Source organism: Dromiciops gliroides, chromosome 1, assembly GCF_019393635.1.
Source record: "Dromiciops gliroides isolate mDroGli1 chromosome 1, mDroGli1.pri, whole genome shotgun sequence".
Taxonomy (NCBI): domain Eukaryota; kingdom Metazoa; phylum Chordata; class Mammalia; order Microbiotheria; family Microbiotheriidae; genus Dromiciops; species Dromiciops gliroides.
Window position 1 is genome coordinate 644,453,384 of NC_057861.1, and position 25,878 is coordinate 644,479,261.

General features: G+C 35.9%; 1 protein-coding gene across 1 annotated transcript in view; it reads right to left on the minus strand.

Moving 5' to 3' along the window:
- Positions 1–25,878, minus strand: part of PTPRD (protein tyrosine phosphatase receptor type D) — a 2,680,207-nt gene that overhangs the window by 359,227 nt on the left and 2,295,102 nt on the right. The window contains 2 exon segments of the mRNA XM_043972034.1: positions 9,916–10,057; positions 18,106–18,251. Coding sequence (XP_043827969.1) covers positions 9,916–10,057; positions 18,106–18,251 — 288 coding nt within the window.

Consider the following 25,878-nt stretch of genomic DNA (forward strand, 5'->3'; position numbering starts at 1 on the left):
TATTCCCACCTACAGGGTTATTAACCTTTCTTGTGTGTCATGGGTCCCATAAAATCTATGGGCTTCTCAGAAAAATGTTTTTAAATGCATAAAACAAAATACAAAGTATAATAAAAGAAGCAATTATACTGAAATACTGTTATAAACAGATTTTTTAAAAGTTTACAGATTTTAAGTTAACTCCTGCTAAGAATGTTTGTACCAGCTAAATATGAAGCCCTGAATATTGAAAGCAAACAGCATGTTTGTTTGTGTGTGTGTGTGTGTGTGTGTGTGTGTGTGTGTGTGTGTGTGTGTTTTAAACAGTAGAGAGTTACTTAGAAGGGAGGAAAAATTACAGCAATACTTTTCATATTGATTCACTTGCTTCCTTGATTATAGGAAAGTTTCCCCCTGTAATGAACATGGATAGACCCCTACTTCTCTTCATATTACTCTCTGTGAAAAAAAAACAAAACACCTTAGGCTCTCTCCTGGGCATACCTAGACTGTGGTCAGTTTTTCAAACGGAACACACTCATTAATCTCTGAAACATTTTAAGAGGGACATACTTGTGACCAAGACCTATTAGTTAAAAAAGAAAGTTCTTTGCATTAAAGGGATAAATACTGCACATTAAAGGTAAAATCATAAAAAAAATCACCATCAAAGTTGGAAGCTTAAAAATACCCTCTCTTTAGAGAAGAATACATCAACAGTCATTGTTCTACAAATGTACATGTTACTAAAGTTCTTTTCAAAGATTAGAGATAATTGATCCTTAAAACTAAGAGCACTGTTTCTAGTAGTAAATGTATTATCCCCAGAATTGTAATTTTTGCTATTCTTCACAATAGTTTAAATGGCACAAATACAGGAACCCCTTTATTCAAACAAGTACACGTACCACAAAAGAGGCATAATACTAGGACTTAGAAGTATCATGCTCCTTGACAAAAGTCATCTCTCTGCACACAAACAACAACAACAACAAAAACCTACTAAAATAATATGTATGAATAATTTTCAGAACTGCATCACAGAAATTATGAGATCAGAGGATTGAAGATGAAACATATTATCCAACTCCTGCCAGTGAGGCAAGGGACTTAAAATGTATAAACACACAAACTTTCTGGTCATGCCTAATGTGAGAATCTGTTTTATTGGACTATGCCTATTTGTCATGAAGGTTTTATTTTTTATTTTTCTCCTTTTTAATTATTCAATTGGAAGAGGGTTAGTTGGAGAAAGTAATGGAGGGAGAGAAAATAAGTACTTGCAATTAAAAAAAAAACTATCACGGGGCAGCTAGATAGCACAGTGGTAAAGCACCGGCCCTGGATTCAGGAGTACCTGAGTTCAAATCCGGCCTCAGACACTTGACACTTACTAGCTGTGTGACCCTGGACAAGTCACTTAACCCTCATTGCCCTGCAAAAAAACAACAACAACAACAACAACAACAACAACAAAAAAAACTATCAAAATTAGCAAGAGAGGCATAAAACTAATTTTGATTATCTTGAAATATAACAAATATTTTCCTATGTCATTTCAATTTTTTTTCTCACTGAGATAAAACAAATGTAGAATTACTGGTTTATATACAGAGAAATTTATATAAAATTATTTTTATAACTTTAACAAGTTTACATTTAACTTCTTTACAAATTTCAACTCAAAATATTATTTTGGGATGTCTTATGAGTCCATATTATATATGTATGTATGAATGTATGTATGTATATGTGTGTGTAGTCACACAGTTGCCTCTTTTGTTTTTTATATTGTTTACTGGACTCATGAGACACCACAAACTTATATCTATCTATCTATCTATCTATCTATCTATCTATCTATCTATCTATCTATCTATATTTATATGAAAAAATTTATGGTTACTTTTGTAGCTAAATTTGTGTACACTTGGGATCTTTAGGAAAAGGATTAAGTGAAACACCACTTGTTCAAGTAGTAGATTCTTTCCTGATGACCTATATGGATACTCATATAGATACGGATATTCATATAGAGATATACCTATATATGTATCTATAGAGAAATATATAGATACAGACATTAAAACAGATGCAGACATAGACATAAAAAGACTGGGTTTTCCATATCCTGCCCAAGGTGGAGTTATAAAGGCATGGCTGCCTCCATTTCTTATGAACAAAGGATTTTTGAACTACATATATATCTTATCTGAGCCAGCTCACTCTTCATTAGCCAACATGGCATATCCCTCTCCTAGGGTCTCACCATAATTAGAGCCAAACTTAACCAACAACAACCCACTGAAGCTCAGAATTCCTGAGTTCAAGAAATCCACAAGATTCAGCCTCTTCCCAAAGAAGGAATTATGGGAGTGTGCCAAACATCTGGTTTCTAGATTCAGTTTTAAATAATAATCATTTTCAAACAATATCAAAGTATCCTTAATACACAAAGTATGCTATCATTCATTATGCTGAGCAAATCTACACATACCCTCCCCTTCGAGTTTACATTATGCTACTAATCAAAATCAATAATGGAATACAGTTGAAGTAATTGTACTGACTTTAGGGTCACAGGGTTCGGATTAAAATTTCATTTCTGCTGCTTACATTCAGTGGGACCTTAACCAAGTAACTCAATCTCTCTAGACATGAAAATGAGGGAATAGGAATAGAAAGCATCCAAGGTCTCTTCCAGCTCTCTGCTGGCTATACAAATCTGGAAGGTTCCTTGAAACTCTAAAATCCTGCACTCCAGTGATTCAATATGCTTAATCGTTTCTAAACTTTTCAGAAGTAAAAATGGGAAGGAAAAGCTGAACTCAACAAAATAAAAACTCAATGAAACTACAGTTTGCTTACCCTCCTCTTAAAAAACAATCTATCATTTAGCCGTTTTAAAATATCTATTCCCATGAGCATCCTTTAAAATGTTCTGCCTCCAGAGTTTCCAGAAACAAGGCAGTACCCATTCAAACTAAACTGCCAGAATCTGTGGTGACATATTTATCATCAACCACGGGGCCAAGAAAAGCAATTATTTATATTCTATGATAAAAGTAATAGTTACATTTCCATATGATCATATATATCAGAGGAATTTCAGGTAAGATGGTATGTGTTTATAAGCTAGCACAATTTAACTATAGGCAAGAACTGTTTCTGTATTTTCTTTTAACAAATTAACTCAGTAAAGCCTAATAAAAATGACATTTTCACAAAAGTTTCAAAGTTAAGACAGTTAAAAGCAGGTCAGCTTGCCCAACACCTACAGCCACTAGAAACTCTTGGGTTACAATTCCATTTCGGTATCATGTAAACTTAGAGAAACTCTTGATAAGTTGTGTATACCTTATTCTTTGGGGAATGAAATCCCCCTTTCTAGAACCCTCAAACACCACCACCAACAACAAACAAGGAGTACATTTTATTGGATTAGGATGAAAATTGCAGAAAACAGTTCCATGATGAGATCTCTTCTGACTTTGAGAATATATAATTCTATGATAATGCCTTCTAATGAATATGCTACGTCACCATTATGATGGCCCTCCAGGGAAACCTAGGAAAATATAAATTCATATTTCTTATAATTTTAAACAGTTTACTACATTAGGTGCTAGGACAGAAAGTCCAAGAAATAAAACAGTATCTTCTCTCAGAGAGCTTACATTCTCTCAGAAAAGACAACAGGAACACATATAAATATCAGGCAATGGACTTGGGGTTTAGAAGAACTGGGTTCAAATCCTGAAAAATTCAACTAGATATGTGACCCTGGGCAAGTTTGTGTCTTAGTTTCATCCTCTATAAAATGGAGTTCAATTTGATGGCCTCCAAGGTTCCTTCCAACTCTAAAACTATGATCCTCTGAAACATATGATATAAATACACAGTCAATACAAAGTGATTACGGAGGAAGGATGATAAATGTTGGGAGACTCCAGAACGTGTAGAAGTTGGTGCTTTAGTTTCATGTTGAAGAAAGAGAAGTAGAGATAAGGAGATATATGAGATAGCTACTACAAAGGCATGGAGATGGGAGATTGAGGGCAGTATGTGGAGAGAAGAAAGAAGGGAAGTTTGGCTGGATTATAGAGTACAGGAAGGAGCACAAAAAGGGCAAAATAAAAAGTTGGGGGCAAACTGTGAAAGACTTTAAGAGACAAATCATGAAATATTGTGTAGGAAAGCTATGTGTTTTAGTATCTTTGTGGTGTTTTGTTCAGTCATATCAGTCATGTCTGACTCTTTGTGACCCCATTTGGGCATTTCTTGATAAAAATACTAGAGTGGTTTGCTATTTCCTTCTCCAGCTCATTTTACAAATGAAGAAACTAAGGCAAATAGGGCTAAGTGACTTGTCCAAGATCATACAGTTAGTAAGTGTCTAAATCTGGATTTGAACTCAGATCTTCCTGATTCCAGGCCTGGCATTCTATCCACTTAGCCACCTAGCTGCCCTCTTATCCTTTTACTTGACTTTAATATCCATGAAGGCAGAGGTTGTCTAATCTACACTTTGGATACCCCCCACCTAGCACCTAGAAGAGCATACTTGATCAATTTTTGTTGTTCAAATGAGATAATGCATGCAAAACTCTTTGCAAGACCAGAAGCCCCATATCTAAAGATAACTGTGACTTATTATTTTAAGCACTAAAAATACACTTCTTGAAAAACAAAAAGTTTGCATCTGCTTAAACATCTTTCCTCAATGGAAAGGAATGCATTCAATTACTTTATCATTTGATATTAACTTATTTTAAGTACTTATCCATTTTTATAAGCCAGTTCAAGTCATTTCACTCCGTACCCTAAATGCTGACGAGCTTGCTCAATGTTGGCCACCCTTCCTTTTGTCTCAGTCTTTCATAAAAATCCCTTTGTGTGACTGTCAAACAGCTGTGCTTTGTTCTTTAATGTTCCTAGCCCAGCTCCCCAGCAGAGACCACTTTATACCGTAAACTGTAAAGTACCATTTTCACAGCGGGGACAACAGTGTTCATCTTCAAAAAGAGGCATTAATAAAATGAGACTGTAATGAACATGCTAATTCTGATCACAGAGTATTACACAATGGCACTGATAGTTGGCTGCATTCTGGTTGAAAAATGGTAGAAGTTCTTCTCCAACTGCTATAATGGTGCATACTTTTGAAAGAAGCATATGTATGCAAACATTTCTCTCTCTTTCCCAGTGAAATGTCTCCTTTAGCTCATCCAACTACTCACCTTTGTCCAGTAATTTCTTTCTCTACTAACTCAGTAACATTCAACTTCTGACAAAGGATTTTCTTCCCATTTTTAAAGTATTTAATGTAGTGATTTTCATTCACTAAAAAGGTATACTATGAGTGCATATGTAGAGCTACCTCTGGGCTATCCTGGTTGGGTCCCTTGAACAGTGGATACCTTAAGTGAAAGGTATTCCACAGGTGCACACTCCCAACACTGTATCTCATCAAACCCCACTGATATGTCTGCTTTATCTTTAATCTGCCAGTTCATTTGATTAACTCAAAGAAGCATCATTTATACAAATGACACAATAGCAACAACACATCTTTCCATAAAACTGAGATTCATTCTCTTACAAGGATAAGTGAAAAAGATGGGCAAATATAAAATTAATGAAGTAGAAGAGTCATATTTGTAGGGATCACATGTACCCCAGAAACCTCTGGCTCCTACCTCCCTCCTTGTCTTCTCAGAATATTTTCATAATGCTCTTTGACATAAAACAATGAAATAATATCTTTTCTCAATGAGCTTACATTCCATCAGAGAGGACAACAGAGAGAGAGAGAGAGAGAGAGAGAGAGAGAGAGAGAGAGAGAGAGAGAGAGAGACCACGCGCAAGAGCACGAGCATGAGTGCACTGGATTTAGAGCCAAGAAGAATTGGGTTCAAATGCTAGTCTGAGTCATTAAACTAGTTGTGTGACTCTGGGCAAGTCACTTAATCTCTCTTTGACTATGCATTCCATCATCTATAAAATGAGGAAGTTGGACTTGATGAACTCTAAGGTCCCATCCAATTCTAAATATATTATCCTATGCAATATAATATAAATAGATGATTGTGGGGTTTTGGGTTTTTTTTTTTTTTTTTGCTAACTTGAAAGTAAATTTCTTATTCTGCATGAATGTGTTACAGGTTTGTTTTCTTTCACTATTGCAGGCTTTCTATCAAGTCTAATAAAAATATAATGTAGGGGCAGCTAGGTGGTACAGTGGAAAGAGCACTGGCCTTGGATTCAGGAGGACCTGAGTTCAAATCCGGCCTCAGACACTTAACACTAGCTGTGTGACCCTGGGCAAGTCACTTAACCACAATTGCCTCATATATATAAAATGTATATCACTGTAATGATTGGAATGACGCCACCTACTGGAGACTTGCTGTGGAGAGCTCCACCATGAGAAAAATGCCTCAGAGGCATTGTGGCTTTTCCTTGGCGTCAGGAAATGACGTTTGTTCATGGGTGCTGGCTAACAAGTCTACCAGCCAATCAACTGAAGGAGCCTCCTATGGTCTGGGAGGAGACAGGAAGGAGGAAAGGGAGCCTGTGCAGAGAGCGCTGGCCTTTTTGGCTTCCAGACTTGATGGTGGTGGCGGCAGAGGACTTCACAGGAAATTTGAGGAGAGATAGGAATGCCAGGCTGTTAGAATTCTGTTCTCAATCTTTTTCTTTCTATTTTCCAATAAACCCTTAAAACCTAAACTCGTTTTATCAGTGATTTTTAGTCAGTTTCCCCCAAACTGGGGGAACAGATTAGAATCCACATTTAGAATCTTAGATTACACAGTTTGGCGACCACGAAGGGAAGTCTCCAGTAGGTGGCGTCATTCCAATCATTACATCACCATTCACAAGATAGGAACTATCTTATTTGCTAAAGTAACAGAATACTACAAACATGAATTTTGGAACTTCAAGAACAAAAATTAAAAAAAAAAACTTCTCTAAAATATGATTAAAAATTCTGAATAATAAGCCAGTCTATAAAGAAGATTGTATCCCAGTGGCAAATTACATTGTAAGAAACTTAATAAGTAGATTAGTTAGTGGCATTAGCTTTGATTTATTCCCTATCCTATAGTAATGGGACATTTCTTTTCTTCCCTCAAAACAATGGCATCTTGTTCTCCCCCAAGCTTTCTATTCCCCTGTTGGATTTAGTTTCCAAAGGACATTCTGTTTTTATTTTTGTTAAGGATAACAAGGTGCTTACTGATACCTGAAAGCAAATGAATTTCCAATATGCTAACTTTATCATATTGAATTCAAGGTAATTTATGGTTAAACACAATAACGTATATTTATATAATAATTTATTTGAAATTTTAATAAGTAAAAACACCTATTCCTTCCAACCTTAGATTGTTTTGAGCAAAAGATATGAGTTGTCATTTAATTTTCCTTTGCTAATTAATAAGCATTTACCAAGGGATTAGGACAGAAGTTGAAAGGAAGCTTAGAAATTATCCAATTCAATCCCCTCCTTTACAAATGTGGACGCTAATTTTCAGAGAGTTAAAGGACAGTAGGTCACACATAAGAGTCTTCAAGTCATCAATAAGGAATATTCAGTCCATTATTACTACCTAATACAGTTCATCACTTTTAAAAAATTATGAGCATTTTTTTAAAATGATGCAATTATTTCTCAGTATTCCCTTCACATCCTCAGAACCTTTCTTGGTATTAAAGGAAAACAAGTCAAGCCAAACGAATCAATATGGTGACATCTTTATGAATATGCCATATTCTGAACCCACTGCCACTCCCTTCTTGTCTGCCACCTTAAAAGAAAAGGATGTTTCTTATGAGAAGAGGGCATATTTTCCCATATATTCTCTTTACATAACTATCTATAGGTTACATATTTGTATATAGATATTATTGATACTTCAAGACCAAAAGGCTAGCATCTAGTTACAAAAAAAGTGAATATTTTGGGAGTTAAATGCTGAAATATATTCTGCCAATGTGTTTAACACTGCTTTAAGATAAATAAAATTATAATATCCAAGCATAATTTTCAATTTAAATGCAATTCAACAAAATTTCATTAAATACCTACTATGTGCCAAATGTTGGAGATTAAAAAAAAAACAAAACATCAAATTCAGGTCCTTTTTTATGCAATGGGGGTGGGGGGAATAGTTGGGTGGGTAGCAGTCTAGAGATGCTGGATGCTTCAGAGTCTTCTTTTATCGAAGGGGGGAATGCCAAACTCTCAAAAAGCTTATATCTGGTTACATGATTTTCACAAAATATATTCAAATAAATAAAATGCCTATATTTCATAATATAAAGTGTAAGGGGATATAATTTTCTGCACTATATAGATAGTGAAAAAATGGCACATTCAGTTGGTTAGCCCTTTCACTTTTCATGTTAATAAAATGCTTATTTATATTCTTGAGCGTTTTGCCTGTAGAATTGAATAATTTGATTTTCTAAGCTGCTTGAGTATTTTATGGCATGCATTTCCTCTCCAATCTACCAGGTAAATCTGGCCCACCCTATTAGTGTGGGCCCTCCTCCCAAGAGCCGGGACATTGCCAATATCAACAGGAGGTGCTGATCATCGTGCAGAGGGAGCAGGATGTTGCTGCTTTTTAAATCTCTGGTTACCACAAAGATCAGGAAGCAAAAATGTTGCTAATTTCATGAAAACATAAAGTAAATGAATCCCTTAAGGGGAAAAAAATCAGAGGCTTAAAAACTAATAGCTCTAAAAATCAAATATCCATGCAAATCTTTACAGGTTCAGCTCTGATTATTAGATTTTTCATACACATTTCCCAATTTTCTCCATCTTAACACAGTAAATCTGGTCTCTTGACTGCTGGTGTATGTGGGGAAAAAAAAAGATGCTACATTCTATCACAGAGAAAGGGTTACCAGGCAAATTTCCCAGGGCCACATGGCTAGATGAGAAACAATAAAGTTCTTATCTTGTGACACAAGATTGAATTAGAGATTGGGACATATCTTTGTCACTATCATTTATTTTAGAGCACAGTCATCCTGTAATAAGTCCAGAACTGACACCCTGTACTGTAGTGCTGGCATGGAATCCTATGTTGAATTAATTACAGAAGCAACAGAATTGTAGTAAGAGATAGAAGTATATAGTTTAGTCACCCAACAAAAGATAGAGGGGAAAATAAAAACATTTGTAGGTAACATAGGGACCCAACAACTGAGTCTATAATTATGCGAAAGACAATATCCACTGTGGTGATTTGTATCATAGGAACTTACTGAATAAATCTAAAAATTCCCAGAGAGGGGCAGCTAGGTGGTGCAGTGAAAATAAAACACCGGCCCTAAATTCAGGAGGACCTGAGTTCAAATACAGCCTCAGACACTTGACACTTACTAGCTGTGTAAACCTAGGCAAGTCACTTAACCCTTATTGCCCTGCAAAAAAATTTAAAATAATAAAAAAAAATAAAAACTTCCCAGAAATAGAAATAATACCCAAACTTAACCATTCCCCAAATCCCTCCCAATTACCCCTAATTCTCCTGGCCAAAAAAAAAAGTGAATTTAAGAAATGGATTATTGTTTTTGTGTTTCTTTTATCCTATTTATTTAGAACTTCCTTGGGATTTGAAAAAACAAATATCAAAGGACAGTAAAATAGAAGCTGTCCAAGGACACAAATCTAGGAAACAATCCATACCATAATGGGTCAGGAAAGGGATAAGTGATGGAGAGGTGAAACTCTAGTAATATTTGGTAGATTTGAGTCCTGTCCTGATCTGTTTGCAATGTAATGAGCTAGATTGTGCTATTTCTCTTTTCAGCCCACCCCTCTCCCCCTGCCACTCCCCCCTTCCTAAGAAGGAGGGAAGGAGAAAATGGCACCAAATATTGACAGTGACATAAACAATCAATAATCTTACTTACCACGTAAAACAGTGAGCCTGGTAGATACGCTTATTTCACCAACACTATTGGAGGCAACACATTCATAGATTGCCTCATCCCGAGGAGTTCGTAAAGGTTGAATTCTGAGCACAGATCCGGATCCATCATCAAACTCTATTACCTATTGAAGGAAACAACAGCTGTCATAGGTGTTGTTACAAATGCCTACCTTTCAGCTAACCCTGTGTGTGCAGAGTGAACTATGCATTGTTCTAAGAGCGAAGCTAATTTGAGTTCTGAGAAGACAGTATGAAATGACTAAGCATAATATCTGGCATAACTCAGCAAATTCACTATTTAGTAGATTACAGGAAAGAAGATGCACAGATAAAATTTATAAGCATATGCATTTCTAGGCTCTAATGAATTTTCGCATTGACTTATGCAAAAACAAATATATGTATACATCTGTATGTATATATATATATATATCAGGCACTTTTAATTTATAAAAATGTATTTTGTGCTTTCAACAATGATGGATACCTTTTTGATCTTGTGCTCTTGCCTAAGTGCCAAAGTACATCCATTTGATAATTGGATAATATGGGAAGGATTAATGCATACCATGACAGATAGCTTTTCTGGCATAAAATGTCTTCTACTGAAAGGTATAGATGGGAGAACCATGAAGACTAGGTACATAAATCTGGTGTTTATTCAGTAAACAGGACAGCTTTCATAACATTAGAGCCTGACGGCTTATGTTAATTTTCTATAAATCATTTTAGTATTTATGCTAGCTGTTAGCATTCTTTGTATTTTTTTGGGATCATTCTTCCTGAAAAATGGAGGATTATTTCAACAGGAACAAAATTAATGTCCTAACCAGATAACATTAAGTTTCTACCATTCTGTACTCTAGTTGTACTAGAGTTGTAATACTGTTATTTTTTTAGATAGTCATAGTCAGGAGATTATCAAACAATAAGGAACTACCATCACAACAAAACAACAGATGCAATTTTTATGATTAAGGGATCTTATGCCCCACCCCACTTTTTTTTGGTAATTATTCTTTGTCCTCAATGCTGTATTCAGAGATGTTGAGCAGATTGTATTTTAACTGAACAATGACAGATTTGAATAAACCATGTACAATCCAAGAAAGAAACAAGTTAAGGGAAGTTTATAAATATATTTATGAAGCATTCAAATTCAACTCAAAATGAAACAGCATCTTTTGCATGAAAAAAAAAACAATATCTTTAGATAATTTGTAATTCCTGCCATCAGGGACCTTATAGTCAGTCTTTAGAGGGATAGCATAGGGATAAGAACTGGAACTGCAATTTTGCTGCCATGGGCAACTTCCACATGAGGAAACATCCACTCCTTATGAAGTTCAGTACCTTTTCTGCAATTTAGAGATTTTAAGAATTGCCTAGGACATTGAGTTAAGGAGATGGGATCTGAATTTAGGTCTTCTTGGTTCTGACGGGGTTCTCTGTCCATGTCCTATACTGTCTCTCAATAAGGGGATATATGAACAATTATAATACAACAAAATACACAATCAGTGTATAAGGAAGGGAAGACACAATGTAAAGGAGAGGTCATTACTCACTGGAAGTTTTAGTAAGGTTTCATGGAAGAAGAGAGATATTTAAATTGGGATTTAAGGGATAGTAAAACATTCAAGAGGTGAAATTGGATGTAGGAACCAAGGTGAATAAAGTCATGAAAGATGAAACCACAGAGTATGGATAGGAGATACTGAATAGTTCAGAATCACAAGCTCAAAATCTGAAGACACCTCAGGGGACACAAAGTCCAACCTGTACCTTTACCACATGACCCAAGTAGTTAAGGGGGTACATTGAAACCACTTATTAATTTTACAGTGAACCATATAATGTGGAGTCATCTGGGCTTTGCCTGAAGCCTTATAGAGAAGAGAAATCACCCCCTTTGAGGCATCCCAGTCTACTTTGGGGTATGTGTTATTGCTGTACTTACTCTTTATGCAGTGGAAAAGTGTGGGAAACTGCTAAACAGGTAAGATGGCGCCTGAGTATAGGGTCTCTTGAATGCCATGTTAAAAATTTTAGACACTACTTGATAGGCTAGACTTAGCAACTGATTGGTTTCAAGCACTGGAATGACATGACTAGAAATATTCATAAGCAATATCAGTCAAGTAATTCTGTGAAGGATGAATTATAAGGGTGAAAGAGAGTATAAGATCTCACCATTTGTCATTTTGTTTTTGAAAAATAGTGTTTCAAAGCATTTCATTTGGTAGAGGAAAACATTGCTTTTAGGTTCTCCATCAAAGTTTATGCATGTGTCAATAAATATTTAGGGCTCACTATGTGTCAAGTATTATACTAGCCACTGGAATATATATGTATATGTATGTAAATAAGCATATGCATATATATATATATATATGTATGTATGTGTATGTACATACATATGCATATATGTATGTACATAGATTTGGTAATAATTGGTATAGAGATAGAAGTTAAAGTTTGTTTTTTTTTTTAGTGGGGCAATGGGGGTAAAGTAACTTGCCCAAGGTCACACTGCTAGTAAGTGTCAAGTGCCTAAGGCTGGATTTGAACTCAGGTCCTCTTGAATGAAGGGCCGGTGCTTTATCCACTGTGCTACCTAGATGCCCCCTAGAAGTTAAAGTTATAAGAGTGAATAAAATGATCACAGAACAGTAGAGAAAGAGGAGAGGACCAAGGATGGAACTCTGGGGAACTGTAAGCTAACTTAAAGCAACAGATAGAGGATAAAGAAAGAAGGAAAGGAAAAAAAAGCCAAGTGTCTACTGTGTAAGCTAACTTAAAGCAACAGATAGAGGATAAAGAAAGAAGGAAAGGAAAAAAAAAGTGTCTACTGTGTGCAAGACATCATGGTAAGCACTTTACAAACATTATCTCATCTGATCCTCACAAACAACCCTGGTAAGTGGTACTCCTAACCCCATATTAAAGTTGAGGCAAATAGATGTTATGCAACTTGCTCAACTAGTAAATGTCTGAGGTGTATTATAGATTCAGGTCTTCCTGACTCCAGGCCTAGGACTGGTTAGCTACTTCTGGGTGAATAAATAGACAATTCAGAAAAGAGACAAAGACTAGCTTGAGAGGTAGGAGAACAAGGCGTCTCTGAAGTTAATAGAGGAGAGATTTATTGTTGTTGTTGTTACTGCAGCTTCCCTACTGAGAGAGATAAACAGGATCAAATACTATAAAAGGTCAAGAAGGAAAGAGGCTCAAAGATGATATTATGATTAGGATGTCACTGGTTATCTCTGAGCTATCAGTTTCAGTGGAATGAAGGTGACAGAAGCCATCTTTCAAGGGGATTGTGGAAAGAATGGACAAAAAGAAATCTGAAGAATATGGTACAGGCAGCTTTTTCAAGAAACTTAGTCATGCAGGAGAAGAGAGAGACAGTACAGTGGCTGGATTAGAAAAGAAGAGCCAAAGGAATACTTTTTCTTTTTTAAATGATTGGAGAACTCTGAGAATGTAAAGTGAGGGGAGGAAAATTAGTAAAGAGAAAGAGTTAGAAACATGAAAGAAGAGGAGTAAGTGCTGGAATGAATTGTTGGATGAATCAAGATGTAGTGATGTAGTCACTGGTCTGCATAGGCAGAGGGAGAGGGCTTAGTATTAGCTAGCGTCATGTCTTCCTCTGAGATAAGGAAAGAGACAGAAAAACATGAGTGATGATGTCAAGACGTTTTCAGATGTGACAACATTCAATTTTCTCATGGAAGTGAGAGGCTGCTCATAAGTATAGGGAATACAATTATGATCAGGAGTTTGAGGAGAAAGGAAAGGTTTTGGAACAGCTGCTGTGGGTAATAAGAAAGAGCCAGTGCGAGTAGAAGAGGACTGCTGAGCAGTGATGAGGGCCCAGTTGAGGTTATTCATGCACGAGAAATTTATAGTGAGTGAAATCAGCTCAATTTCTTGACTTTCTCCAGCTATAATAACTATACATTTTTCTCAAATGACTTTGTCAAGGAGGGCTCCAGTGCTATTTTTCATACAAGCCCATTTCACCCTACTTCCTCATTCATGTTCTGGAAGATGCCCAAAGGTTCACAATTTCTTCAAATGCTTCTATTTGCTTCTAAAGTTAATTAAGTACTACATTTAGTGTGACTCTATTGTGCCCTTTAGGATGGAAAGGAATATCTCAATATGGGGTTTCATTTTTATATAAAACAGAATCAGTTGGTACCTCACAATGAAATGAATACAAAGTTTTTCAAATGCTCCAAGATAATTAAAACTGCTCAAAAGCAAGATATTGCTTTAAGTGATTATGGTGGTAATGAGGTTTTTAATTTTTTATCAATTTACTCTGAGTAGACAGTAACTTCTACAATTCATTTTGTATTTTTGGACTTTGACCTGTCTGCTACCAAAAAATATGATAAAACCCAACATAGAACTTCTGAGGAAAAAACAAAAAAAACTATATACTATACATACCTTCATTCTTATAATTTCCCCAGCATATATATTCTGTGACTGTTATAATACAGGAATGATATTCAAATTAATCTATTCTGGGTGTATAGAAGAAATAAAATATCCCCTTTATTGCTTCACATAAATTAGGATACACTTTTAGATAATTTTAAAAGACTTTTCATTATATTAGAAACACAGCCATATAGGTAATTTGGTAAATTCTGCCCATTTGTTTTAATGTTCAAAATTTGCACACCAGAACATTTTCCTTTCTGTAAAAAGTAAACTACTTGTATCTATATTGGAACTGTATAGTTTTGTGTAGAACTAGGGAGAAATTATTAATTTTAAATGTGGCAGTTGCAGGCCTATTTTTAACCAGAAATTTCTCCTACTATGGAAATTCTTCAATTAAGACTGTCACGAGATTTCTTTTACAGGTGGCAAACAGGAGTCTATTAAGATTACTTCAGTAATTCAAAGAATCTGTGAGCACTCCTTCGAATGCTTTCTTGTCCTGGGTGATCCTTGTTTATGACTTTACTTAAATCCGTCAAAGGAGGTCATTAAGTAGTTCATACAATTTGCTCAAGGCTTTTTTTTTTTTTTTGGCCAGGTCTTTCTTTGTTGCATCACTAGCAGCAGAACAGGTGGACTATGAAACAATTATACCTTGTTCTCACTACAATGACCAGTCCACCTCCTTTTGCTGTCATTTATATTTGATGTCATTTTTTTACACTTCTAGAAGAATTCTTCACTAGTCTCCTTATAACTACAATTTTAGCCTGTTCAAGATCCTCTGGGAGAACAACAATTTTAATTTAATTATTTGGATACCGTAGTGTTTTATAACAATAACCATACAGCATCACTAGAAGAATATCATTGTTAAAAAGTTGAATATTTTAAGGAAAAGCTTGGAGTCATTAGAGACCCCTAAAATTTCCCAAAGGCAACTCACGTTATTGCCCATTTTCAGTTTCCACCCCAATTTCACACATTGCCAAACCATATCTATGGATTGTCAATCTAATTGCATATCATTCTCTAGACGAGGGCTATTCTTCATATACTTGGTTTTCCTGTGGATAGTTAGGTAGAGAGTTTATGAGACTTATCTAGGAGGCCCTGATGGAAAAAGTGCAATAGAATTGGCAAACAGGAGTATCTGGAGAAATATACAATTTACAGAGCTTCTCTCTTCCATTTAGACCCTATGCTGGAAATGCCTCTAATAAATCTATGTCTTCCCATTTTATGCCTTACTTGATACTAATTATCAGAAGGATAGTGAACAAAGTCATCCCTATCCTTATTTCTTTCAAGGAATCTTACATGGTTTTTATATCTAGTAGCCTATAAGGTCCTTGAGGGTAAGCATGGTCTCACCTCTGCATTTGTATTCCAAATGCCTTGTAGAGTATTAAATACTTAAGTAAGCATTCAATAAATGACTGCTAGTTCACTGAAATATGCATATGTTTTGCTGGAGAGCCTTTAAAGCAACGTTTTGCTCTATCAAATAAAATGCTTTCTTTTTATAATAAAACAATATAAATAGTAGGAATTTGTATTCTCTGTGTGTTTCAGTAATTTATGTGCCTGTAAAAATACTCTACCATAGATCATTATTTGCAAAAGCCTTATTTTCCCTTTGTCATACCTTTACTAAAGATGCTCTCAATGTCTGTATATGTAGATTAAGCTCATATAAATTTTGTACAGATGAGAAAGAAGGCTGGTATGGATTGTTAGTTATTGATTTTTTCTTTTGCTAATAATAAGTTCTATCCTGTGAGTTTTTCCAAGCATTAGGCATATTTGCTTCCTTCAGATATGTTTGTATTACTATATATGCAAGATTGTTTTTCTACTATAAACCTGTGGTGGCAGGATTTTGAAAAAGACCATTGCCTTGAAAAGATGAACCATCAAAGCAAACCTATGAAATGGGTAGATAGTTCATGAAAGAGCACTTACTGGGCCATCATCTTAGATTTTTTTTAATTACTAGAACCCTAGAAGCATCGATCAGATAAGAAACTAGAGCTTCTAGAATGTTCGAACTGTGGGAACCTTAGATGTCACCCCTTTCGTTTTAAAGAGGGGAAAACTGTGGCCCACAATAAAAGCATAAATGACTTGTCCAAAGCAACAATGTCTCTCATTTGTGCACAGGAAGTAGTCTCAGTCTGATGTGGCCCACAGGAAGAAGCATATATACCAATGACAAGATCTAGGTGCCACTGAGGCCAGAGTTCTACCAGAAAGAGAGCCAGCCCAAGTGCTAATTTGTAATCAGAAATTAAGAAAGAAAATTTCATATAGAACTTGGAACCAGCCTTAAAAATAGCGAATACATTTGATTCAGACAATCTTAAAGGTCTCATGAGGACATATGGGAACTGGTTTTGAAAAAAACAGCTAATAGTACACATTTGTTGATTGCCTACTGTATGAAGAGTCCTTTGCTTAGTGCTGGATGCAGTAAAACATAACACATGGTTCTCAACTTCAAGGAGTTAGCAGTTTAATAGGGCCATACAACACAACCAAATAAGTATGATGAACTATTTTTATGAGAATGCAATGGATGAAGAGGGGAGGAAGAACCTTCAAGGCAGAGAGGATAATATAAGCAAAGAAAGAGAGGCACGGTAGGAGAAGTAAATCACATGCTCAGCAGACAAAGCATTTCAATTTATCTGAAGCACTGGATATCTGAAGGGGGGCGGGTCATAAGAGATAAGGCTGGGAATGTAGGAATCACATATAGGGCCTTCCAAGAAAATAACTTCCAAAAAACCAATACGAATAGTTACTGTAAAGGAGAATAATTTCAGGTTCATGGGAGGGATTTTTTAGCAGCCAGATAGAGAAGTACCTTCTCCACAGCAGGTACCTAAGACCATAAGGCAACCAGTTCCTAAAATGGACTGAGAATACTAGCAGCCTTGCCAAAACTGAAAGCTTGATCCCACAGCCACCTCAGAGAAGCTGTAGGTGGTATGAATCTGAAGGGAAAAAATAAACACTAAAAGAATGGATGAGATTTGAAATACTGGGAGTGAGAAGACCAAAGGCCTGCCTCCAATTGGAATTTTAATGTGCAACTTAAGACCCATGGTTACTTACCTCTATGGAGTTTTAAAAAACTATTGCAGTTTTATGATTTTTCCCCCTACTGTATATTATTTTATGTCCCTACATGTTTCACTGTAATTACCATGAAAATCTATATTAGAACACCTAAAAAAGTCACATGTTTATTTCACAGAAAGTAGGGTGGGGAAAACATGGGAAACCTTTGGTCCATAGAACAATTGGAAACAAAGGAAAAGGGAGAGGTAGTGGTAATGTTTTCTCAAGGAAATTGGAGGCTTGGTGTGAGGTTCGATGAGTCAGAGAGAGCTAGGAATCATTGCTCAGGTTAAATCATCTACATTCTTTTTCTTGGTTTGGATTGAGATGTTTTAATTAATAGAATTGCTTCATCCAATCTGTTGATAGGCAATACTCTATCAGAGTATTACCACTCTTAGTCACATCGCTCATTCCACACGTCAAACAATTAAAGACAACTTCCCCATAGGTCAATTGGTCTGTGGTAACTGATTTGTTTCATTTAGGGAAAATGAACAAGCAGCAACCAAAGCCAATTTTTAAAAGACCTTTTTTTCCCTTTCCTTTTCCCAGAGGAACAGAACAATGGACCTAATACCTCAAATCTCTGGTTGCTGACTTTTTTCCCCTTTTTATTCCAGACAATTTTCGGTCTTGGGTCTCCTGTTGCTTGGCAAATGAATGATGCGACTCCTCCAGAGACCCCTGTCTGGTCAACGGGAGTTCGAGTAAATCTTGGAGGTGCTGAAAGAAGAATATAAAGAACACCATAAGATGGAAGCTAGACACAATCATCTCTACTATTCTCACCCACCTTCCTCAAAAAAAAAAAAATCAACCCAAACCTTCAAAGGACAAAGTACAAAGACTACAAAATTGGGAAGCAGTAAGTTACCTTTGAGGGTAGTTTACAAAGAGTAAGGGGGTAACTTTCAGGTCAAGATATCTGTTAGTGCTTTTATTGCTAAAATCTGTATTAAGGCAGAGATCCAATAACATCCGAATAGCAACATCACACATTAATTTTTATCACCATTATAAAAAAATCCAATTTGTCCTCTGTACCAAAATGAGCTCATCAATCAAAGTGAATAAAATTCTAGCTCCTTGCTTTGATGCTGCTATCAGGGCATGGCCAGAAAGCAGTCTTGCTACTTCTGAGCTATTAAAATTAGTGACATTTCAGATAAATCCAAGAAAATTTTAAGGAGGCAAGAAATTACAGTGCCAAATTAGGAGGTCTGACCAGAAACAGAAATAAGGAGTCTGTGGTAGAAATGCCCTTTTGCCCATACATGGCAAACTCCCTTACCTGAAATATAATCCCCAACTTGTACTAAAGAAGAAAAGGTCAATAAACCTTAAAATTCATGGATGATAATAACTGCATTTTAGTTTGTTTAGTTGTTTTTAAGGAAGATGAGAATAGAAGGGGGAGATATAAGAATGCAAAAACAAATGGATTACAAGGGATCAAAATGAATTTTTTCGTTTAAAAATTCTCTTAAGTTTCCTAAGACTTCCCACCATTCTATTTAAAACAACAAAAACAACTTTCCCATTTCTGCCTTTATTTCAAATGATCATTTTTTTCTCTTTTTACCATCATCTTTGTTACCATCTTATTTTTAAAGAAACATTTCTAAGCAAGTACCTTTGTTATTTTACTCAAAGACAGTGACTAAATAAGAGTAGGATGTAGAATGACTGAATAAAAGTAGGCTAATAATTTGATGATCCCAAAACAATGAGCCCATTTACTTGGAATAAAACCATCCCAAGATGGCTTGATAATCATTCTGGGTGATCTCTGTTCCTAAAGCTTCCTTACTGTCATCACTACTTTTCATGGAATCATAAAATCATAAATTTGAGACTTAGGAAAAGCATCCAAAAAACAAAACAAAACAAAAAATAAAACAAAATCACAGAATGCTAGATTTGGATAGGACCTCAGAGGTCATCCAGTCCCACCTATACCTAAAGTACAAGTTCTATCTACCACAAACCTGAAAGGTGCTAATTTATCTTTAAAAACAATTTATCTTTAAAAACAAAATGTGTTTGTTATATATATATATATATATATATATATATATAATTTAATTTCTTATATCCACTATTCTTCCTGTTGTTTTTTGTTTTGGTGGGGCAATGAGGGTTAAGTGACTTGCCCAGGGTATCAACTGTCTGAGGCCGAATTTGAATTTTAGGTCCTCCTGAATCCAGGGCCAGTGCTTTATCTACTGTGCCACCTAACTGCCCCCATAGCCACTATTCTTTGCCATCCTTAGATACCTTTCCCTGCTTTCTTTTCTTCTCCTGCCTTTTCCGATAACTTAAACAGTATATTGCACGACCCCAGGTATGTCCCCCAGCTCCAATTTTTTTATGGTTCTCTAGGGTCTTGTATTTGAAAGTCAAATTTGCCATTCAGTTCAGGTCTTTTCATCACAAATATCTGAAAGTCTTCTTTTTCATTAAAGTCCCATTTTTTCCTTCATTTTCAAAGAGGATCAATGACAAATCCCTAGGACATTAATATACCCAATGGCTAGACAAAAAAATAAATGATCCATAAGATATTTGTTTTTATTAGATGTTTTTCATGTCTTGGGTATAAGGTAAAAGGTGTAAAGTACATCAGAAATAATTTGTTGAGTATTGAAGATATCAAATTAATACAAAGGAAAGGGAGACCCAAACCAGGTACTTGCTAAATATATGATAAAAGTAATAGCTAATATTTCTATTGTGCTTCAATTTTATAAAGGGCTTTACACTTATTATCTCATATAAACCTCACAATTACCTCGATGAGGTAGATGCTAATATCCCCATTTTACAGATGAGGGAAACAATGACAGACAGAAGTAAAGGGATTTTCCCAGGGTCACATAGTTAGTAAGAATATAAGGTAGAATCTAAACTCTAGTTGTATTGACTCCAAGTCCAGCATCTGATTATCCATTGTACCACCTAGCTGCTCACTTGACCTTCCTTCTAACACCTTAAACTGAACATATCTAAAAGAAAAGAATTTGCTTTCTCTCCCAACAGACTTTCCTTCTTGATTTTCCTATTTCTCTTTTACTGATCAAATGAAGAGTACTGGAAAGGTCAAATTACTACAAAGCCCCCAAAGCCAATATTCTAAATGCAAAGTTGAGAAACTAGAAACTCTTAAGTCTTGTCTTTAGCTTTCTCACTAGAACCACACCTCTCTACCTGTCAAAATAAAATACTGTTTATAGATTTGGGTGTGAGTATGTATGTATATATACACATATGCACATATACGCACATACACACATATCAATATAGATATATACATATCTATATATATTAAAACTTCTGTGATGTTAAGGTAATTTTTGAAACTTCACTGATTTTGTGATTATTATCTATGTTTTTTACCTAATTTATCAATTCCTGAAATTGACTCCATGTCCAGTACACTATGAACTATCCCAGAAGCCTTGACACTAAATCACTAAGAAAAACCAACCCTACCCCCCCAAAAATGCCTTCCCTCTTCTCAGCCCCTCCCCAGAATAACAACAATATAGGTTCTCTTTTCTCTTTGAAAAGTAGTTTAAAATTCTAGAATAGTTTGTCCCTCAACCTTGGCCACACCATCCACCCATCTACCATTTTATACACTGGGGAAAGCTGGAAGAAAAGAACACAGAAAGGTATCTAAGGATAGCAAAAAATACAATATACGATTTTCTTTTCAATCTCCACTTTATAACAACAGGGCAGGAAAATGAAAAGCCAGTTATATTTTGGTTCTAAATGTTCTGTGAAACGCAATGGAAGAAAGATACAAAAATAGTCTGGAGATGGAAAGAAAGGGCAAGAATCAGAGAAACGATATGCACTAAAGAAATCTATTCAGGAATCAGAAAATAATCTCAGAGCTACATGATTAAAGTTCTCAGTTTTGACCAAAATGATGAAGTGATTGATCAGTGGAGGGTCTAGTATCGTATGAGGAGACAAGAAATGTCTTGAGATGTAGAAAGTGAAAGAGCTTCAACTTCTCAGACCCCAGTATTCTGATAGGCGCCCTTCTGTTATCACTATAGTTAACTGCCTTTGTTATCTGCCTGTAGCTGCCAACTCTTGGCTTTGCAAAATGTAACTATTCTCAAGGCAGGTCTGACAATTGAGGAGTACGATCTTTTATTGAACTAATGCAGGGCACTGAGGAGGTCAAATTACTCTCAAGCCCTCAAAGTCTATTTTCTAAATGGAAAGTTGAGAGACTAAAACATGTATATGAGTCAGGGAAGAAGCATGGCTGTAATTCCAGAACTCACGGGTCACATGAAGCTGTCTGTTTTCAAGGACTCTGCATTCTCTACATGCATCCCATAAGTAACCAATGGATAATCATCTTGGAGCATGGTTGTGAGGAAAGGACTTTGTAAATCTTAAAGCGCTTCCAAAATATTACTCATTGCTTTTGGGACAAGTTATCTGACCCACAGTTGCTGTACAAAAGCATGGACTGTTCAAAGGTTTTTCATTAAAGTGTCCCATGAGATATCCAAGCCATCTGATGCTGATTTTTTTGGTGGGGATGTCAAACTAGACCTTAGTTCTTGAGCTTTCTAATGGTAAATACAATTATTGGAATGCCATGCTTCTTACTAATGTTAAAGCAGAGTCGATTGAGGATCAGCAAACTATTTATAACCTTCCTTGACAAACTGCTGAGTTGAGCTTTAAAAAAAAATAACAAAACACCTAGACCATACACTTCATTAAACAGGCCTAGAGATCAATGTGTGTGCACTTTTAATTCCATAAATATCATTCAACCATGGAAAAAGGGGTGTGGCAGATTACTAGGAACAATTTAGAAGTACGATCTTTTCTTAAACAGTCTGGCCACTGGTGTGTCTTAAAACTAAATCATTTCAAAGATCACAGGATGCAAAGATGAAAAGAAGGAATAAGGGTTCAATTTGTCTAATGTAATTCTAATGAATAAGATGCATCTGCGGACATCAGGAAATGTGGAGCATAGGGAACAAAACTAACAGTCTGTAACTAATTGGCTTTGTTTCTTTTAGCTGATTAACATTTCTTTAAATAGTGCAATTTGTTTTTAAAGAGGATATTTGTCATAAGAAAATACCTTCAGTCCTCAAAGAGGAATGTTTAATCATGGTACAGACTAGTTGAGAAAGAGAGAGAGAGAGAGAGAGAGAGACTGAGAGAGACTGAGAGAGAGAGAGAGAGAGAGAGAGAGAGAGAGAGAGAGAGAGAGAGAGAGACTGAGAGAGACTGAGAGAGAGATAGAGAGAGACTGAGAGAGACAGAGTGCCAACATCTGTACCAACTCAACTAAGGTCAAAAAATGTTAATCATGTGCCTACTACGTGCAATGTTACTGACAGTCTTTTAGGAATTTTAATACCCATAAGAATATACAAGTAGCTCTGAATTTATGAAAAGGCTATTTGCCAAATGTTCACTTAGAAGCAGTGTTTTCTCATAGAAGCATTATTAAATATGCTAGTGAACGCTCATGGAAAATCACACACTTACATAGAGATTTACAGTTTATAAAGTGCTTTCCTCACAACCACTTGTGAAATAGGTAGGGTTAGAGTTATTGATTCTAATTTTATAGATAAGAAAGCTCAGGTTTCACCAGCTACTAAGTGGTAGTCAAGACTCCAAGTTAGTTCAATATGTTCACCCCAAGTTCAGTGGATCTTCCAATACATTTTTTATAATAATAAACATTTTTATTTAAAGTTCTGAGTTCCAAATTCTATCCTTCCTCCCTGAGGAAGTAAGCAATTAAAATATAGGTTATACATGTTAATTATATAAAACATTACCATATTAGTCATTTTGCATAAATACTTGAATAAAAGAAAAAATGAAAGTGAAAAATAGCATGCTTCAGTCTGTGTCCAATCAATATCAGTTCTTTCTTTGGAGGTAGATAGTATGCTTCATCATTAGTCCTTTGGGATTGTCTTGGATCATTGTATTCCTGAGTGTGTGTATATGTGTATATATATATATATATATATATGTGTATATATATATATATATATGCAGTCTGCTCTTATGCCTGTATATATATATATATATGTATGTGTGTATATATATATATATATATATATATATATATATATATATATATATATATATATATATATATATATGCAGTCTGCTCTTATGCCTGTATGTAGACAACCTCTCCAATCGAAAATTCTTGAACAATCCCTACAGCAGAAACAGTTGCTTGGCCCTGAAATAACCTTACTTCTCACTTGGATAATTGTAATGGTTCCCAAACTGGCCTCCCAACAATCTCCCAACCACAGACTCTTTCCCCTCTAATCAACACCTTGTAATTCTTATCATGCTTCAATGTTTTAATGGATGGATCTATGACTTCATAGGCAGGATACTTCCTTCATTGGTATCTTATGCTGCCTGATTCCTCTCCATGATCCATCCAAGTCCTTTGTGACAACTCTGCAGAGTTTATATAGGTCACCTATCTTATCTATTTGATTAGTAACCTATTTGTAAAGGAACTAGATTTAAAATTCCATTATATTTCTATAATAGTTAAACTCGGCACATGCTTCTTTGGATATTTTAAGAGAGATAATACTATTGGAAATGTGATTTCTCTCATCCATTAAATTCTCCAGTATGTTTGTTCTTAGCTTGATAAGCACACGCTATACAAGGGACCTCATTCATGTTACTACAATGTACAATGTAATTGGACTCCATGAGAACTATGGTAAAACCAAGATGACACATGCTGTAATATATTAGTCAGCCATAGTCCTGATGCTGACAAATGAATTGCAATAAAGTAAGAGCTTTATTTGCCTCATGCCAGGGCTTGGCATATGGTTAAGAAGTAAAATGGAATGGCTTCAAGTTCTTTTATGGAAACATTAGGCATGTAACTGCACCCTTTTATTCCTCAGTTTACTCATCTATAAAACAAGGGATTGGACTGGACGGTCTCTAAGGGCTCCTTCTGCAAGATGCTTTCTCTACCTCCCTCATCCTTAATGCCAGTGCCTCTCTTCTGAGATTCCTTTCCATTTATAGTGTACATATGTTGTATGCACATAGTTGTTTGCATAGGGCAGCTAGGTGGCATTGTGGATAAAGTACTGGCCCTAGAGTCAGGAGGACCTGAATTCAAATCTCATTTCAGACACTAGTAGTGTGAAGCTGGGCAAGTCACTGAACCCCAATTGTTTTGAACATCCAGGGCCATCTCCAATCATTCTGATCTATATTTTGCCACTGGACCCAGATGGCTCAGAAGGAGAGAATGAGGCTGGTGACTTTGCACAGCCCTTCCTCACTTAAATCCAACTCAGTGCAAGTTGTGACATCACCCTGATGTCATGGTGCTCTTGGAAAATGAAGTACAAAGAACAACAAGAACAGTTGTTTGCATGTGGTTCCCCCAATTGGAATATGAGCTCCCTGAGAGCAGGGACCATCTTGGCCTTTCTTTTTATGCCCAGTGCTTAGCACACTGCCTTGGATATAGTAAACTTTTTATTTAATTTTTTTTTGGGGTGAGGCAGTTGGGGTTAAATGACTTGCCCAGGGTCACACAGCTAATATGTCTCAGTCCTGACTCCACGGCTGGTGCTCTATCCACTGTGCCACCAAGCTGCCCCATATAGTAAACTCTTAAAGAATGATGGTGGATTGACTCCATGCCTTGTTTCATTAGGTGCTATGACTTATCAAAAACAAAAACAAAAAATATCCATCATTGAATGCAAACCACCCGCAGGTGTTAAGTATCTCTCTGATCTTAGAAACATCTCTTTGAACTTAGGCTAGTCATAAATACATTCCATAAACATATCCATACAGGAAGCCTTTCCTGCTTGCTAGCTGGGTTTAGTAAAACTTCTTCTCTACTGGCACATTTCTGAGAATCTAGGATTATCTTCACATTCTGGTGAGGCACAAGTCAAGGATTGACCTGAAGGAATGGGACATAATCACTTAATAACCCACTAGATTATATATTTTTTTCTGAGCTTTTGGTAGGAATCACCATATAACTTAGGCCTAAAATAGTAACAGATTCTATGTGTTTATAGACATGAAATTTCTACAAGGGAATGTAAATGGTCCAAATTCATTCTTAGATACAATCTATGAATTTGTTCTTCCCATTCCTTGTGGCCAACTCATGAATTCTTTTTTTTTTTTTTAGTGAGGCAATTGGGGTTAAGTGACTTGCCCAGGGTCACACAGCTAGTAAGTGTTAAGTGTCTCAGGCCGATTTGAACTCAGGTACTCCTGACTCCAGGGCCGGTGCTCTATCCACTGTGCTACCTAG